General features: G+C 33.4%; 2 protein-coding genes across 5 annotated transcripts in view; one reads left to right on the top strand and one right to left on the bottom strand.

Annotated features, from left to right (window-relative positions):
- Prestin (solute carrier family 26 member prestin) overlaps positions 1-3,694 on the top strand; it is a 68,911-nt gene extending 65,217 nt beyond the window's left edge. For both annotated transcript variants that reach the window (XM_071595902.1, XM_071595903.1), the window contains 5 exons: positions 410-682; positions 774-953; positions 1,900-2,016; positions 2,360-2,486; positions 3,386-3,694. In XM_071595902.1, the coding sequence (XP_071452003.1) occupies positions 410-682; positions 774-953; positions 1,900-2,016; positions 2,360-2,486; positions 3,386-3,528 (840 nt within the window). In that variant the 3' untranslated portion in view covers positions 3,529-3,694. The remainder of the gene's footprint in view (positions 1-409; positions 683-773; positions 954-1,899; positions 2,017-2,359; positions 2,487-3,385) is intronic.
- An 8,773-nt stretch (positions 3,695-12,467) lies between these two features.
- The window catches only part of LOC139697237 (tyrosine-protein kinase transmembrane receptor Ror2-like), a 137,889-nt gene continuing 131,062 nt past the window's right edge, over positions 12,468-19,294 (bottom strand). For all 3 annotated transcript variants that reach the window (XM_071595909.1, XM_071595911.1, XM_071595910.1), the window contains exon 10: positions 12,468-15,950. In XM_071595909.1, coding sequence (XP_071452010.1) covers positions 15,084-15,950 — 867 coding nt within the window. In that variant the 3' untranslated portion in view covers positions 12,468-15,083. The remainder of the gene's footprint in view (positions 15,951-19,294) is intronic.

Raw genomic sequence — 19,294 nt, 5'->3', positions numbered from 1 at the left:
TAAAATATAGCAGAAAGAATCGGACAAAATATGTCACTAGACTGGCATTTAAAATACTTTGGATAGCAATAATATTTATTGCCATTATTAATATATTAGGCAAATGAGTTCATTACTGAAAAAGATAAAACAAAATCTGTAAAATAAAGTAGAAAACATCTCTTAAAACAAACTACAATTATAGATGGAAATACCTGCAAATAAGGGAGTCAGATGAGAAGAAGGGTTCAAAATGTAATAAGTACTGGTAATCTGGTATTAGACAACTGGGCTCTTCAACTTCCAACGAAAAATTGGGTGTAGTATTTTTGTAAGCTTAGGATAAAACTGGGTCATATATATGCCATGAAATAGAAAAGTTAACTTCATAGGAAAACTCCTATATTCATAAAATTTCTTTCCTTTTCAGTGTGTACTAGCCAGTATCATTATGGTTGCTCTGAAAGGAATGTTAATGCAAGTCAAAGAATTATTTGTCATTTGGAAATTGTCAAAAATGGACGGGATGGTTTGGATCATAACTTTTCTAACAGTTGTACTTGTAGACATAGATTATGGCTTATTTACTGGCATGGGCCTGTCACTTGGTATGATTCTACTTCAAGGAGTTAAAGGTTACACATGCTTGCTTGGTGTAATTCCCAGTACAGATCTGTATCTAGACACCAGCAGGTATAAAGCAGTAAGTTGATTCTTATGACAAAAGAATTCATTTAATGCATTTCAAATGTATATACCCATTAGGTCTAACAGTACTTCTTACTTTTCTTAAGGCTAGTGAAATTCCTGGCATAAAAATTTTCCACTACCGTGGTGGCCTTAATTTTGCAACACGTGCAAACTTTAGAGATGAAATATACAGACTCGTCGAAGTACACCCACAAAAGCTTCTCCATACACGGAAGAAAATGGAAAAGAAACAAGCTAAAGGAGTCAAAGTAGATGAGGAGAAAGTAAGTATGACAACTGGTTGGTCATTATTTTTTTGTCTTCTTCAGTCTTTATTATTATTATAGGTCATGATAAATTTACTCAAAAAAGAACAGAATAATTTCATGAAGGTGCCGAGCCAGCAAACCGATGCCACTTGAATTGGTTGTGTTGTTTTTTCAATGAAAGATTATTTTTATATCTAGTGCCTATCCTGATTTTGCATGAACATTACACTTGATTGAAAGCATTAGAATATCATAAACTTCTGTGTTGATATGTCAAAAATGGCATGAGGAAAATTATTTATTGAAATTAAACAGAGGCATGAAGTCATTCCCAAATTTTTCCATAAATTATTATTATATGTAGTACATCAGATAAAGTTAGGTGTTGGATGGTCCTTGAAAGGCAATTCATGTAGGTATTTGTGGACTTCTGAAACATTTCAGCACAATCTTCTCCCTACCACATTGCCTTCTGCAGTCACTTACTTTCATCTTCTTCAAAATGTATCCCACCTTTTACACATTGCTACTGCTCAATACTGTCTCCATCCATTTTCCCCCACCTTTATATCCAGTTAGTCCTAATCCTTTCTTCTCCATACCTACACCTCAAAGGTTTCCCATCAGTGTTCCTCATCCTCTTCCCATAAAGATTATGTATATGCTATACTAAATATTCATCCCATTTAGTTAGTAAGAAAATTCCTGTCAATTGAATGTGAACTTGTAAAAAATAAATCTTTGGCCATGAAAGTTATTCAGAAATATACATGCAGATCAAGGGTAGGACTGAATTCAAACTTCAGTCCTTATGCATTTTTACTAATTAGTGAATAAAGCATAAGTAAATTTCACCTACAGTTATTTGCAAAATTTGGTATTTCCCATTGAAAATGACTCTTAATTTATATGCTTTTGTGACACAGTATTGAATAGTCTAATGGAGAAAATTTATTTTCAGGGTGGTGGATTTGTTAATTTTGCCTTCGTGGAAACAAATGATATTGGTACCATAACACAAAAAGAGCCACCAATACCAGCTGTGTATGAAATAAATTCATCCGTCACCAAACAGAAGGTAATCACGGCTCATTTGACTTTATTAATAATGATATATATGAAAGTTTACGAACCCAAAAATAGCACTAAATCCAAACGGAAGTTTTTACTACAGGTGTTAGTAAAATTTCATGGACCCGAATACAAATTTGAGATATTGGGGCTCCATCATATCAATTTCATAAGTCAACACTCCTCATTACATGAGCCCCCATAGTAATGGGGCTGGGTGTGTTTATTGCATTTCCTGCACTCCTGTCATTAAGGTGTTGAGTTTAGCACTCCCCTTTTGATTCAGTGTTTGACATATTTTAACACAAAAAGAGACATAATTTTTCACATTTGATGTGTTTATTTTCTAGCTCCAATGCATCATATTAGATTTCTCTGCTTTAAGCTTCCTAGATCCCTCTGGGGCTAAAGCTTTACAATCACTTGCTGAAGAATACAAACAGGTCGGAATTCCAATCATGGTTGCAGGAAGTTCAGGTTAGTTTTTGGCTGACTGTGCACTATGCATTTCCATTACCCTAACATAATTTTTTTATTCATTCTATTAGGATCTTACCATGGTATTTATTGGTAAATGACTTTGTTCCCAAATACTGTTAAGTTGGAGATTCATGCTTTATCTTCAGTCTGTTTAGTTATGGAATTATGATTCATTTATTGATAATTAAATTGTACGAGGTACTCAATAGTCTCTATAATAACATGCATCTTGGCTCAAGCTGAGTCATAGAAATATCAAGGCAGAGGGACATTAATCTGGGAATTTTTCAATAAATTATGCGCTTTGTCTCTAAAAAGTATGCAAGTCTGGAGCCTGTTTCTCAAAGCCACAAGACAAATTACACATATTTTTAGCTTGGTCATTCATTACCTTCTATTGGCAACTACATTTCTTTCACCAGTTATTATGTGTACATTTCAAAGCATATGTGGTATATAATTTTTAATATTGAGTCTGTAATTGTTGAAATTGTAAGTGCTATTTAGGGTTAAAAAAACCAAACCAAATTAAAATTTTAAGTATTTGAATTCCATTTTCTCCAGCTCTTAATGTTGATTTTCTTCTTTGACAAAAACATATGTCATGATGAAATTATGAAAATCAAAATTTAATTAAATTTAAACATCAATATACATTAGTTGTTCTAGGAGAAGTTAAGACATTACAAAAACACATCCTATATGTTACAAAGATAATTTACAACACTGTTATCTTTACTCTATCAAAATGGGACTCTTAAGGAAAAGCAGTCATTTTTCAGTTCACAATATGATATTTTAAACACATAATTTAAGGTCACTTACCTTTAATCCTTTAATTTAACATCTAATCTAGTTTAAAATATTAATAACATAACTTTAAAAATTATTTTCAGGAACAGTATATGAAAGGTTGAAAAAATTTGGCATTATTGGAGATCCTGACAAGCCCAGCTTTTCCTTATACGCAACTGTTCATGATGCTGTGATACATGCACAAACAACATTGTTGGATAGAAACATTGACATCAGAATGTGAAGAAGGCGATTTCATTAGTTGCATTAAAGAAAAGAATTCTCATTCATTTTTCATGGTAAATATTGTAGATGTGATTCATTTCAACAGTACATGCATAAGAATATATGTTAACATAAAAGTTTTGTGTCGTATTAAATGTCATATTAAATATTATTATGTTTTCCACAGTAAAGGTTTTTCATTTCATACAAAAGACATACCATACTTTTTTAATTTTCTTCTTCAAGATTTCTGATGCTTTGCCATTCCTATTACCTTTGCAACTCTCTCTCCAAAATGATTATTGGCATAGTTGGGTACTTTTGAAAAATTAATAAATAAATGTAGCATTTGAAACCAGGAAAATAGACGATATGCACACGTGAATAAAAACACTATGACATTTTCCACTTCAAAAGGGTTATCAGGAATTAAGAAAAGATGGTCTGCTTGCTGATTTAATTTCAAAGAGCATTAAGCTTACTACAAAATTTAACTTTCACACAGTAGATTATTGCAGCTATTGCTGTAAAAAAAAGTTCTTGCTAGTATATCACAACTTTAAGTCTGATAAGGGCAGGCGGAATGAGTGTTAGGCAATCTAATTCAACTCTTCTGCTAACCACTTTCATCTTCATTTGTTTTAACTTGATTTTAAAAACTAGTGGCTTTAATAATCCTACAACTTAGTTCAACTATTGACCTTTTATTGATAGAAATGAGCTCTTACGGCTAGTAATATTGAATGAATGTAAAACTCCAATAGCCGTAAACAGTTTACCTTTCTAAACAAAGTACAAATGAAATTAGTTGGCTAACGCCCCAAGTCAAGAAGGGGTAAAAGGAAAAAAGGAGAGGATAAGAAAGGTGAATACCAAGAGGGCTACTTTGTGGCCAATATACGCGTATTCGTATTCACCTTTCCTATTCTCTCCTTTTTACCTTTTACCCCTTCTTGACTTGTGGCGTTAGCCAACTAATTTCATTTGTACTTTGTTAAGAAAGGTAAACTGTTTACGGCTATTGGAGTTTTACATTCATTCAATATTGACCTTTTATTTATAAATTGCTTAACAAAATCAAATATATTATGTGCAGAGTAAGTATTAGCCACACGATCATTACATTCATTTGTAGATAAAAATAAAAATTACATTCATTAAACCTGGATTTGTCTCTTTATATTATTGCCTGAATTTTACAACCAGCCTTGAAATATTTGGCTATTAAATTCAATTGAATCTCCAAATTCAATAAATCATTCTTTCTGGGTATGAATGAAGGCATCCATCAACCTGGAAGTTATTTGGCTGTTCATTTTAACTTAAGAGTATGTTTGAGTAAGATTCCTATTATAAGGGTAATAGATAATACACCTACTAGATATTAGCTAATGCCGTGGAACCTGGGTTTTCTTAGATTTAAAAGTGAATTGCAGCATTGAAGTAAGGGTTTTATTTCTACCCTCACATTTGAATCCACGAGCTATGCAGTTAGGTCAATTTTTTCTATAAATCTTTCCAATTACAAAATACTGTTGACAATTTAGGCTTTTAATCATTGGTCCCAATTTTGCAAAATCTGGTCAAAACTTCTTCCAAACCATCATCACAAAAGAAGATAAGCTTTATAAAATGGGGCAACACGTTAAGATGAATGAATACATCACTGATATATTTGTTTACAAAATATCCTGATCTAAAAATTTGACTGGCTATTAAATTTATCGTGGTCAATTAATTTTCCATTTATACCTATTAAAATTAGTCTATTACAAAGGAAATAATGAAAATTCAGGACACCCATAAATTGGAAGATAGTAGCTACGTGACAATTTTGAATGTTAATACATTTTTCACATCATTAGACAAGGGCTTATTACTCTAAAATCAGGGACATGGCCAGGATTAGGTTTTATAGGTCATCCAACATACAACTCCTCAGTTAAGCATGATGAAGGGAACCACCCAACCCTTTTTTCAGGATGACTGAAATGTTTCATTATATTAACAATGTAGGTACACTTGAGTTATGGTCAAATATGCAGTTCACAAATGAAGTTTTTTAGTACAAGTAGAAATGCCCATGGAAATAAAAGCAGCTTCCTGTGACCAGATAAATTTTGGAGATAATTGACCAGGGGATCCAGACACCCTGCATTTCCTCCTCCTCTTTGGCAATATCTATATATACAAGCTTAAAAATAATAAGCACATATAGTATTAAACGAAGGTCAATCAAGCAGATTTTAAAGGTTCATTTGAATTCTGTATCAATAATATCTTTCCCAGACATGCTATAATCAATTTAAGTTGCACATACAAAGGCATCAATCTATGAAAAAGGAAACAGCAAGGGAATATTCACAGACTCAGTATCCGCAGAGAGTAAATAGGCTTTACAAGCATACCAACAATGTTTACCTCATGAATGAGACACATGGCATTAGATTTACTTAAGGCAAAACAATAGGCGTTAAGGTTACAAGGAAATTTCATGTACTTTGTCAACTTTCACCTATGTATTCAATTCACAAGATTAATTAATGGCACAATGAGCATGAGCCAGTTCAAGTTAAAACCACTTACCACAGTTTTTGAACAAATATTGTTATCCATATGGCTGATTTCACAGAATGATTGATGAAATGAGCAAGCAGCTAATGAATTCAATACAAGTAGCAGTATACAAAGCATACAAGATGAGAAAAAATCCCAAAGGATGGCTTGACACAATCCATCAAATTGCCACATAACTACATGGGCAATAAAAAATATGAAGACTCCAGTTTTGGAAATGTAATTTAAAGCTGTTTATTCGAATGTTTTATCTAATTCTAGTGATTGATTTCTGAGATGCCTTTTTTCTGAGCTTTCTTATTTTATGTCACAATTGAACGCATCAAAAAGGCCAAATAAGATAGGAAACTTAAGGGCTGACAACATAGGCACTGCATTGATTTCAATCCATACATGAATGCCAGTTTATCAGCATTTATTCATGGTGATCAGGTTTCTTTACCCAGATGGTTCTCCACTATTTAAATTTGAAAGAGAAAACTGGAGAAGAGGGAGCCATAGTTCCTATGAAAGACAAACTGTATGAAATGTGAGGATCCTCTTTGGAGGATGACTGATTTTTTTATTTCCATAACTGATTAAGAATAACCCAAGCATTAGCTCTTTCAAAATATGAATGTACAGGCAGAAAATCACATGGATTAAATTCCCCAATAAAATAATATGCAATATTATTTCATCCCATAAATATTAAACAACTTTAGTATTAATATGGTCCCATTAGATGATTATGCAGATATCTTATGTCCCACAGTTACATCTTTAGTTCATCCGCTTCATGCACCCATTCATAATGCAATGTAATGAATCAGTAGTTGCGAGTATAATCACCAATAAATCTGTATTTATTTTCATACGAGCACCTCCTGCTACTGTTTTTTATAAAAAATGTGTTTTTACCTATTAATTTCTTTTTAATAGATAATATGTAGAAAAAAAAATTGTCACTAATATTCCCTTCTTAGCCTAGAGATTTTCTTGAAATATATATCATGGACATGGAATGTTAACACATAGTATTTATATTTCCATAGTTTATTTTATTGCTCATTGGACTCTAAAAAAATAAAAATCGAGTAAATATAATATTCAAAATTGATTAGTAAATGGTGAAGTTCCTTTTAACAATATTTATTGCATAGGTACTATTACTACAACAATACCACTTAATGGAAATATTTCCTCACTCGTCTGACATGGTCCGTTAGTTTGAAAACGGATGTGTGAAGTTTTAGAAATTTACCCATGTACTGTCAACAGTAAATGCACACTAACAGTACATCACATTCAGTAATGGGTAAAATATTTCAATTCAATCAAAATTTTCTATTTTTTGTTCAAGTTTCTAGAATATTTCCAAATGCCTACAAAATAGAGGAAAATAAAACTTGGCCTACATCAAGTTTACTCTTAGTTCTTGATTTAATTCTCAAAAAATTTAAATTCATGGTTGACACATGGAAGCAAGTAATTCAGCCATTATTCACTTAATAAGCTCAAATAGTTTATTCACCTTACAGATTTTTTCCATAATGATGACGGTTTAAGTAACCTCTTTGGTAGGCATTGACTTAAAAAAATAGCTTAATTTTTAATCCTATCTCAGCAATATGAATACAGGTTGAATTAGTTTGTTTCAATTCGACTCTCCCTAGTCTAATCAGGTGGAAACTCATGTCATGGAAGTAAAGAGCCCCAATCCCTCATTTTTAACTCTATACATGAATTAAATTGGTCACTATATGGTCCTGAGAACATAACAATTTTATAATATCTTGAATTTTCAAGTTGCATGTATTAAAATCTATGATAATTGTGAAATCCTTTAATTCAATTCTTCGGCTTGACTAATTAATTCTATAGACAGAAAAATGTTTCTGGCATTTTCCTACATCTAGGAGTCAACAACACAAAAAGAAGCCATGTTTCTTTTGAGGGTGCTAACAAAATGCCGGCGGTTTTCAGCTAGTGAAAGGTTGCCTAATAATATAATGCACTAAAGGCACCCACACAATCGGATACCACTTGAGACGAATAACGTATCTCTTCACACCTATGTTTCCATCATACAGAACTTCCACGCTTATTGTCAATGCTTTCTCTGTTATCAGTAATTATGACCATGATATTTTTTGTAAAGCATGGCAAGTGCCACGCAAGTTTGACTGTGTAACCATTATTTTGTGTGACCCAAAACAAACAATTAGTTTTAAATATTGATTAAACCAATCAAACCTCTTACTCTAAACATTATAATTACATGGGAGAATTTAGCCTAACTTTGGAAAATCATAACAAAGATGGAAAAATCGTTATAGTTTTGTGAAGTATGGTGCATCATTGAAAACTTTTTATTTGTAATTCATTTGCATGTGTTGCAGTGGGACTAAGCACATAGGTATACCCTGGGAGGGCATTTCAATGGGTGGAGAAATTAAAAGGAAGGGAAGGGACAAAGTGAAGACATGAATTATTAGCCTGATTTTTAAGCATGCACACACATCACTAAAACACCAATCTATTTTTCAAGGATATGGGGTTGACCACAACATCTGATAAATAAAATAATAATCCAATATTGGTTTTAATACTGGACCAAAAGGAGAGCCTACATACAATATTTCTACGATTCCCCAAAAAATAAGTTTACTGAGGGATTAAAACTTAACTATATAAAATGTCAAAAAACCACCATTAGCCATAAAATAAATTAAAAATGCCATCAGTTGAATAGTCATTAAAATTATTTGAAGGCATATAATGATGACAAGGAGATTCCCAGAAACATTGGTTACTTTGGTGGGGGAGATGCAGACAAGAGCATGGTGTGCACAGAGTTGTAAAAAATGTTTAAAATAAAGATGGGTTTAGACCATGAATTTACAGCTAGCCAATTTTTGGTCATGCATCACAAGATTGGGACTTATTAGGAGAGGATGAGAAAGATGTCATGAAGAACTATTTGCAGATCACTTGGTCATAATGGGAGATGCCAAGAAGATATCTTAGCCATATGGAAGGGTCAAGAAGAAATCTTGAATAGAGGTGATGGTCAACATCAGGAAAGGTGGTTAAAATGTACAAATGATGAAAATAAAAGACCCGAGTTTATAACAAAGTGATATGATTTGCATACCTAGGAATATATTGTTGCACATTTGGTTGTGAACTGGAAGTGGATGAAAGAATAATGTCTGGGAGTTATGAATGACAAAATAATGTCCGTTAACCTTTCCCCTCCAAGGTGATTGCATGCAAGTTGTATTGAATATAACAGGCTGATTGTGCTAATACTGTCATCTATATATACAATGCACAATTACACAAAGAAAGTTAAATACTTAAAATCACAAACTAATCCTTTTTCACGTATTTTCCGTTCACCCTCTCCCAATATCTTCTCCACTCTTCAACCCCAGTATACTACTTGATCTGACCACAGTGTGCACATTTTATATCACAGGTGACAGTGAAATAATTCCAAAAATATCATGAAACCTTAACATTAAAAAAAATAACTGCTCTAAGCCCACTACTATGATTTAAGTCACAAAAGATATAACAGATATTAACCCAGGAAATTGAGGTGTATATTCCAGAAAGCAGCTAATTCATGCAAAGGGGATTAAAAGCACTCAGCAGACCTGGAACAGCTGTTGAGATATGCACTTTTGATACTAGAACTAGAAGAGATTGTGCTGAATAGGGCTGTAAGATAACTACTTTTTTGCAGCCCCACTTGAGAGTGAATAGTAAAAAGAGAGATGGGCATTTCAGACAAGAGAGGGGTAAGAAAAGGATACAAATAGAAGAGTTTGAGAGTGACAAAGAGTCAGAATTGAACCTAAATCCCTGAGGGGTCAAATTATTAAACGTTCTATTTAATGGATATTAAGAATGCAGAATTCAAATACATAATTGCAATGCAAATGGTAAGTCAGTCAACAATTTCCCACCCAAGACCCTTTGCAAGTCCCTAATTAGGCGTACATATGCGATTTCTTCAAATGTTAACTCTTGTTTTCAAACTTAAATGTTTTCAATGATTAGGAATAAATTTTAATTATGGAAAGAGTAGTAGGGGACAAGCCTCAACAAAATGCTTAGAGTGAAACTTATCCCATGATGCTGTAATTAATAAACCTCTTTCTCATCATGAATTAAATTTCAATTTTAATATATTTTCCCACAAGGTGAAACATTGAGCCTTTATGAGTCAATGCACACTTGGACCTAAGATTCTATCATCAGAGCTGTCATAATTTTCACTTCATGAAATCAATAACGAGACTAAACCTAAACAATTCTCACCTTAAAACACAAGAAAATGAGAAATCTGTTACAAATATAAATTAATACGAGGGTAGGCATTGCAGTCAATCGAGCCAACTGATTTTCTCTCCTTCATGTGATTGGGTAATGTCATTGCCTATCAACCCAAATCTTACAGGTTCAATTTACACCTAGATGGGCCATCCTCTACGTAGGACCTGGGTGTATGTGATTGTCATCTCGTTATTTTCATGCTAAATATCTGATTTTGAGGGCCATAAATGGATGCTTTTGAATTAGTGCTAAATCAATAACTGCCAGGAGAGCAGACAACAAACAGCAAAAGCAGCCAACTATGAGCAACAGAAGCTCGACTTGGAGACTACCCTTCTCGAAGGCAGAAGGGTAGAGGGAATGAAAGTGGGAACTCATCCTTAGGCAATGAGAGCAGAAATTCCAACATTGTTTCCTACACACATTTCATTTAAATGTGCAATAAAAAAAATCAGCAGATGTCAGAGACAGCAGCTGCTTGTGTGTGGCATGCTCACATTTAAAAAAATAAATTAGGATGACAGGTTATGCAACATGTAAAAAAAATAAATTAAAAAAATAAAGAGAGCATGCAAATTTTCAAATTCTTAGCTTTATTTTTTGTGTACATCTTATCCTCTTTGCTGCCCAAAATGACCATCACATTACAAACAAAACTTCCGTTCCTTCAAATTCCCTTTATCTTTAAATGCCATCATTTTATTTTCACTACACATTTCAGTACCCTTCTTTTCATTTCCAATAATCACACCATTCAATTGATTTGCATAGCTTACTACATTCATTTTAGAGGTCAATACTCCATTCATTCCCATTGAATCATGTGAAGTGCAGCTGAAGTGTAGGAAAAGTTTGCAATGGCTATGAAATGAGCAGGAGAGCAAGACAGTCATTGATGATAAAAAATTACGTCCTTCAGTTTTTGTTTTTCTGGTGGAATTTGAACGCATCAAAAACTTGATCAATCACAGTTATCACACCTGATGCAATACAATCATCATCTTCAACCTAGTCACTATGTACATTCTGAGATGACCAATATCTCATCATGACCAGCTAAAATTTGAGAGCATTCAGAGCAGACATACTGCTTGAAGAGAAGAAGTCTTAGACAGTTATTTAAATACTAGATTTGGACCAACAAGATGTAGCAGGAGATAGTTCCATCAAAAACCAATAAACGAATTTCAGTAACATTGAACAACACAACATAATACAAATAACAAAACTGGTTTAACAAATTCTGTGAGTACAATATCAATTGGAAAACTGTTAACGTTCCACTTAAAATAAGAGCAATTTCACCATATATTCCAACTGCAGGATTGGCAGTTACTGTTATATCCAGTTTTGAGATCATAATGCACACCTATTTCTTATAATTAAACAAACTTAATTACTTCTAAAACCTTATAGGCACATTTTTATTGCCTTTAGACTGAAATCACAAGGCAAATGGTGATAATCCAGGTATAGAATGACCGCATCAATTAGCTTAGCTTGTACTCCCCAAATGTTTACAAATACACTGGATGCTAATAAATGCATCACATTGATAAAATTATTCTCTGATCACTACTGAATGAAAATCAATGATTATTGCAGCACTCAATCGTCCAGTCTTAAAATAGGACTTGAAATGAGGAAGATGAAAGACCAGTTGAATGTGTAACTGCACAATAGATAAAGCCTTACACCATTGATTAAAAAAGACAGCAACTTTTCAGCTATCACACAATGCCATTAATTAAGCTGAAAAAACTAACAATTATCAAAAGAAGTCATTTCATTCCTAAAATAAGTAAACTAATGTTAAATCAAAGAAAACACACTATAACAAGCAGTCACAAAGAAACCTATTAATTCCTTCTGTTATTTTAAAACAAATAACATATCACCAAAAAAGGTTATATCTACAAATGGAATGTCAATACTGATTAAATTCAAATAATAATTGCTGGCTATTTCAAATAATTACTATTTATTAACAAATTATTTAAAATAAATATCATGATATAAATAATATAAGGACCTTGGAACAGTCCAAATAAAAACAACGCAAATTATTAAAATTTTTATATTAGGCCAAACATTCATAACATTTGAAAATTAATGCCAAACCTGATTAATGACGGAAGAAAACCTTGACAGAGCTATCAGCTTTGAAAGTTGGTGGCATTAAAACAATGAAAAAAGCAGTAACATGGAATGTAATAAGAAGCACAATTCTCATAATTGAATACTACAACATAACACATTAAAAACTAAAGCTTTTTATTGGAACATTTGTCATGATATTCCAAAAGACTTCTCCTTCACTTGAAGATAAAAATAATACTGAAATATTCTGAACACACCAATGAATTTACTAGTATAAAAGACAACAATTTCTCCCTAACCTGGCATTTGTATCTAAAAGATTGACTTCTTTTCTCTTCATGAATGTAAGAAAATACTTTGCAAGTATCCATGTCACCATTTGTAGATTATATAAAGCTGCCAGGCAGCCACCGAAATATCCACAAAAACATCTCCCTACTCACACAACTCACACAACAGTATCTTCCAACTATTTTTGACAAAAGATCTTACCCAGTTATGATTAATACTAACTGGACTGTTCTCAATTAATTGCATAATTGATATTAATCATGTAAGCACAATAACGCTAAATTTTAGCAGAAACCTTTTGAGTTGCCATAAAATTTCAAAGATAAATCCCACACATACAGTAAAAAACATTCAGTGAATGGAATGGAAGATAATCATGTTTTTACATATAAAATTTCACTGATTCCACAGCTTGTTTCCAAAAAAATGCCTGCAGTGAAGAAAAACAAACATTCAAAAATCTCATTTTTATGTAATCATCATGTAAAAAGTAAAAAATACATCAAGAAACTTGTTAGTAAAATAAATTAGGTATGGTCTACAAGACAGCATATTAGTTTTATTTTTTTGATTACTATAAATTTCACAAGGAAATCAGTGATAGCTTTGTTTAATGACAACATGCTTTCTAGATGTTTTGACTATTTCCTATTAATAGAAATAATGGTCATTTTCTTATGGAGTCAGTTATTTGAAAATTGAACTCTAAACATTATAAAATCATCCACGAGGTTCATATGTCACCAACTTAAAAACAATTATTAATCTCTAACACTGAAGCTGTACAAAATACAGGAACTGATATTTGTGCAGCTCTATCCTGAAAGGGAGGTACGAAATGATGTGCAATGTGCATTTAATGATATTACTCAAGAAAGTATTAAACACATTACATGGCACAAGGAAGACATTATGTTACAATGTCACTGATTTGGTTGGTATTTTTGAAAAAAAAACAGCAACAATTATCCCACTAAAATATCATTAAAAACATCACCTAATTCATCATTGCCAAAACAAATAACATTAGAAATTGATAAGAGTAAACAAAAATGAGGTGAAATCAGCCAATGGTTAACCTTAATACATGATATGTAATTAAAAAAATACAATTCATATACACATTAAAAATGATAAAAAACTGAGAGGTGTTGCTCAAGTAATGACACATCACATACAGCTATAAAAGTTTTGTAAAGTTAACACTGGGATACTTAAGAATCAACAGTGAGAGGAATTATAACATATGACAAATAGGGGTGTGCAAAGCTTTGTTATTAACATTTTCAAAACAAATCAGTCAAATTTCCATCAACATGACCCATGTATGTAAAAATTCATCATCAGAAATAAGGGTTACATAAAAAAAATTATTGTTCGCTGAATTCCGACACCAAAAGAATTGCATAAATTGACTATTGTCAAAGGTATTGGAAAATAATATCAAACAATGAAGTGTATGGCTCATGATTAGGAACATTTCCAGAAAGATTCATGATCATAAATATCCAGAGTATCTTAATTCAAAATATTGGTCAACTGGGTGTCACATAACTATGCCCACCACTGATAGAATACATTCATTTTTTAGACACTTCACTGTCATGCATAAAATCATAACTGGCAAAACGGGACAAAAAACAGTAATTTCTTTAGATTTTGCAGTCATATTCAATCTATCCACGGCTATGTTACTACTTGTTGAGACAATTGATAAGCAATGAAATATTTGTACAATTTTGGGTACCTACTTTCAACTGCTTGTATCATCATAAAAGACACTCACCATCAATACTTTGTGGTTTTCTTAAGATGTCTAAAATCCATAGTTTTCCCTGCCATTTCACTCAAGGAGGTATAGCATCCTCTCACATTAAATTATGATTGACAAAAGCACACATAACAAGTAGGCTATAACGAAGCATCATATTTTAGGAAACTGTAACATACTCTTACTCGAATCATAAATCAATAGCAAATTATTCTACCACTTACATTGTTGGCAATGTCTGTATTTATCAGTGAAACAATTTGTGGCACATCATTGCACAAGCCATTCAATATGAATGGGGTCTTCAAAGAATCCCATTTTGTCACACTTGGTCAATTGGCAGCCAATTAAGACTGTACCTTAATAGAAAAAAATACATCTGATTCCATTCATTGATTGAGAATCATTTAATATGCGCTTTCATTCACTGGGGAAAACATCCAGCTTTGCACACCCCTGAAGATGGATCACACAAACATACAAAAAATACAAACACTGAAAAAATATATTCACACATGCACTTGCTGTGGATATACTCCACCACGGCCAGCAGTTTGAGCCTTCTCCACTTCCACCTGAATCACTTCTAATGTCCTGTAAATTGTCCGAAAACTAGGGCGATTAGATGGCTTCTTATTCCAGCATATTTTCATTACATCATATATTGACTTGGGGGTGTTTTCAGGGCATTGAAGTATATGACCTTCCTTAATGTATTTCACTACCTCTTCATGAGTCATACCGTAATAAGGTTGAAGAGCAAAGGAAAAGATCTCCCAAAGGCATACACCATATGCCCACACATCAGACTCAACAGTGTACTTATTATACAGAATACTCTCCAAAGGCATCCATCTGATTGGTATGGCATCATGCTCTTCACCTTTGTAGTAATCCTGCTGATATATCTTTTGGGAGAGACCAAAATCTGCTATCTTCACCACCATGTCGTCATCCACAAGGCAATTACGTGTGGCAAGGTCTCTGTGTACAAACATTCTATCAGATAAATACACCATGCCTGCAGCCACCTGCTTGGCTATATTGGTCAACTCCACTGGGGTTAATTGAACATCACGGAATACCTCACGGCCTCCCTCTGAAGAGCTGCGGCTACGGACAATGTAATTAGAAGGGGAGCAAGAACGAAGGAACTCGTTCAAGTCACCCCGCCCCATGTACTCAAAAAGTAGACACATTGGGCGACCCACGGCACATACGCCCAACAACCGGATGATGTGCGGGTGGTCGAATTCTGCAAGGAGGCACGCCTCCCTCTCAAAATCCACCTGCATGTCCTCTGTAGCCTCATCTTTCAGCATTTTCACAGCAACCAAAGTGAAATCTTCCCCTTTCACTAAACCTGGAGCCTTTGCCTACAAAGAGGAGCTTACGTTTTCAATCATGCTGGAAAGGAAAGCTAAGGTTTTTCTGTGTAATGTGGTAGCATTTTTACATCACAGATTCGAAGTTACTTTGAGTACATACTGTGTATGCATTGATTGTTATTAAGTACAGTGAAACCTCAAATCCACATAATTTTAACACCTTCTTTTATCATCAGGATTGGTCTTCATATAAGTCAATGAAGTAGGTATGCCAAATTTACACTCATAAATTCAAAATTTATTAGAAACCTAACCCATCTTTTGGAGATGGCACTACATATTTTTGCCAGGTTTTATTAAAAAAAAAAGTTTTCATGTATATATAATTGATATTGTTCTGGTAAATTTACTTTCCATCAATAAATTGGTAATAAAGAAGTATTTTTATCAATATTTTAAGGGGTCATTGGAGAATTCATCCACTGGCATCTGGACTATGCAAAACATTGTCTTTATTTTTCCTCTACATTGTTTAATTTTAATATTGATTTATATTGCTTCAGGAGATTTAATGAAAATAAAAAAAGATTTAAAATCAGCAAAATTTGGAAGCTCTGCCAAAAATTGACACAGGTGATGAGTGCCAAATTTTAGCCTTAGTCACTGTCTAGTCTAGTAAGCTGAATATTCATCGAATTTGAGCACAATAGAAAAGAGAAGGGACCTGTGAAGATTCCATTTGTGAAACGGCTGAATGATTCGATTCAAAGTTAAAAAATCGATTTGTTGAATTTTAAACCCACATTTGTTATAATTTTATATATTTTCAATGCCACACCTATTTACCAACAAACATTTAAGTATTAATAACTAAACATTTATACATCAAAGCAAATTGCTTATATTTGATTTTCACCAATGAAGGTACCTGAATGTAAGTATTTGCCAATATTTTTCTGCAAAGTCCATCCAGGTACCAGCTCAATACTTAATTCACATTATTTACATATTGGTTGGTCATTTATTTTTACCTTCCCTTATTTAATAAGAACAGTTGTGAATTGATTTCTAATTTCCTTAAGAAATTTTGATTAGCCAATTAATTGTATGTACATCCCAGACCAGGTTTTCTGTAATGGTGCGCAACTTCAATGTCAACAGCTTGAAACTTATTCGTTGTCCTTCTTCATTTCAAAGATAATATTTCTTTCATCTCTTCCCCGGGTATCCTTACTCCTGGCCTCATTAATTCTCCAGTGTTCATCCACATGGCTCTAGCTGAGCCAACGGTAAGAAACCTTATCTCTATCGCCTCAAGGGCCAAATCTGCATTGCCTCGCCTGCAAGTTCTAATCCCGGCTAATGAAATGCACTCTCAGCTCTGCTCCATTAATGCAAACATTCATTGTAAGAAGAATGGAGGGCCAATAATGATTCATACAGAGTTCTTTTATGTCTCCTGTCAGTTCCTTCTCTCAATGTATCTTGAGAAGTTTGTTTCCTTGAGTCTCAAGGAATTGTGATTTTGGTGCCGGGTTTGTCTTGCGAGAGGGTTTTTTCAATCCGTATTTTTTTTAAATATTTAAAGAAATATTCCATACAGTAGCATCACATAGGAAAGAGAGTGCTTTGCACAAGAAAAATATTTTATTAGATCTGTCCACCGATGACTAGTTAGATTTGAGTATAATGAAGAGAGCGACAAGAGCAGAAGTGATTCCGATATGGTAGTGAAGGTAAGAAATAGAAAATCCACTTCTTTCTTGACAAATGCCAACGAAGGCAATAAGAGTTTATAAATCACTAAATTCTTAATTATAAATTCACTAAATGAATCAAATAGCATTCAATACAAAGGCTTTCCGCTCCAGACCACCAAAGAGTGGGCAACGAGTAGAGAGGCGCCAGATGAGTCATCTATGGAGGATAACAGTGATGATAAGCCAATGCAACATGCTCCTTCAAGGCATCACCCACATGTCTCTTGAGAGACCTTAGTAAACATCATCTCCTCCTTATCATGGGTGAGGGAAAGAAAAAAATACTACCCAAGAAGCTCCCAAAAGAGTGTGCTTCAAGAAAAATTAGGAAGGAGACGAGGCATGTGTGCTGTTCCAGCGATGTTCCACTCCACAAAGGAAAATTTTCATGGAGTATCGCACAAAGAGAAAATTCGAAAATTATTTGTAGGTATTACATACAAAATTCCATTTTGATTTTTTAATCTTCAAGAAAGTTATGACGATTTTACTGAAGTAATGCATGTTCAAAAACTTAACTTAAAAAATCCTCCGGAACGCAAAGTTAAAATCCATTTAAATACCCTAGTACCAAAGGTATTCAAAAGTAGACGGTCAATAAAAACAATCGTGATCTCTTAGACCCTTAAATATACTATTAGAATTTAATAGATCCACAGTAAAATACATAATGCAAAAATAAAGGCCCTTTTTTCCCTTTATTTCTAGATGTGCAACTTTAACTTCGACCTTATTGGCGTGAGAACATTTTCATTCATCGCATTTCCTGGCCCATAAGATAAATTTTTTTTACCCCAAACTTTGCTCTACAATCAGCCTCCATCTTATAGGCCAGAGGTTCAGGGTATAATTTCGACCTATAAGCGCAGGCCCATTCACTGGAAAAATACTTACTTATTTTTTTTCCCCACATCAGGCATTGAAAATGGTTGTCTGTATCAAAAATGTTGAAACTATCACTGTTTTGAGCCAATAGCAAGCAACAGTTTTAATATTTCATGAGAATTACTTCCATAAAAATATCCAAAATCAATCTTAAATTTAAACAATGTAGCACATTTAGTTTCATCTCACAAGCGGTGTTGCCATGAAACTTTATACACACTGAGCTAAGGGGGATACCATCCCTCTTCTAACACGTAAATACATTGTCTCTCCCAATAAAATTGAGTCTACGGGCCTTCAACCCAAATTAGTATGAATGCGTCGTAAAGCCATTAAAAATAGTTTCTTTTAATACAAATTGTAAAAATATGAAAATAATAACAGACACTAGTCGTTGCATAAAAAGTTGAAATTACAATAAACTCATGGGATTTTATGAGAGAAAAATGTCATAAAGTATTGCATTCAAACTTGAATTCATGAATTACCCTTCAGAAAATAAACCCTTGGGTAAAATGGCAGCTTAAAGATGTTTTGGCTCAATGATGATAAATTTCTGAGATTCTACGATGGCTAAATGTTGACATACCATAAAAACCATAAACTCAGTAATCAACCTGAAGGTCGGTTTGGTAGGTTATGGCAGGGTTCACTCAGTACTAAGCCCTATACGCTGTGTGAAATTCACACATCAGGGTAGGGGGGCCAGTTCCTTTCCCTGTGCCGGTTATGGTTTCCCAGGAAGAT

The sequence above is a fragment of the Hetaerina americana genome, unplaced genomic scaffold, assembly GCF_022747635.1.
Source record: "Hetaerina americana unplaced genomic scaffold, ioHetAmer1.1.p SCAF_70, whole genome shotgun sequence".
NCBI lineage: Eukaryota > Metazoa > Arthropoda > Insecta > Odonata > Calopterygidae > Hetaerina > Hetaerina americana.
The sequence above is the reverse complement of the archived record's forward strand: the minus strand, read 5'-3'. Positions and strand labels throughout refer to the sequence as shown.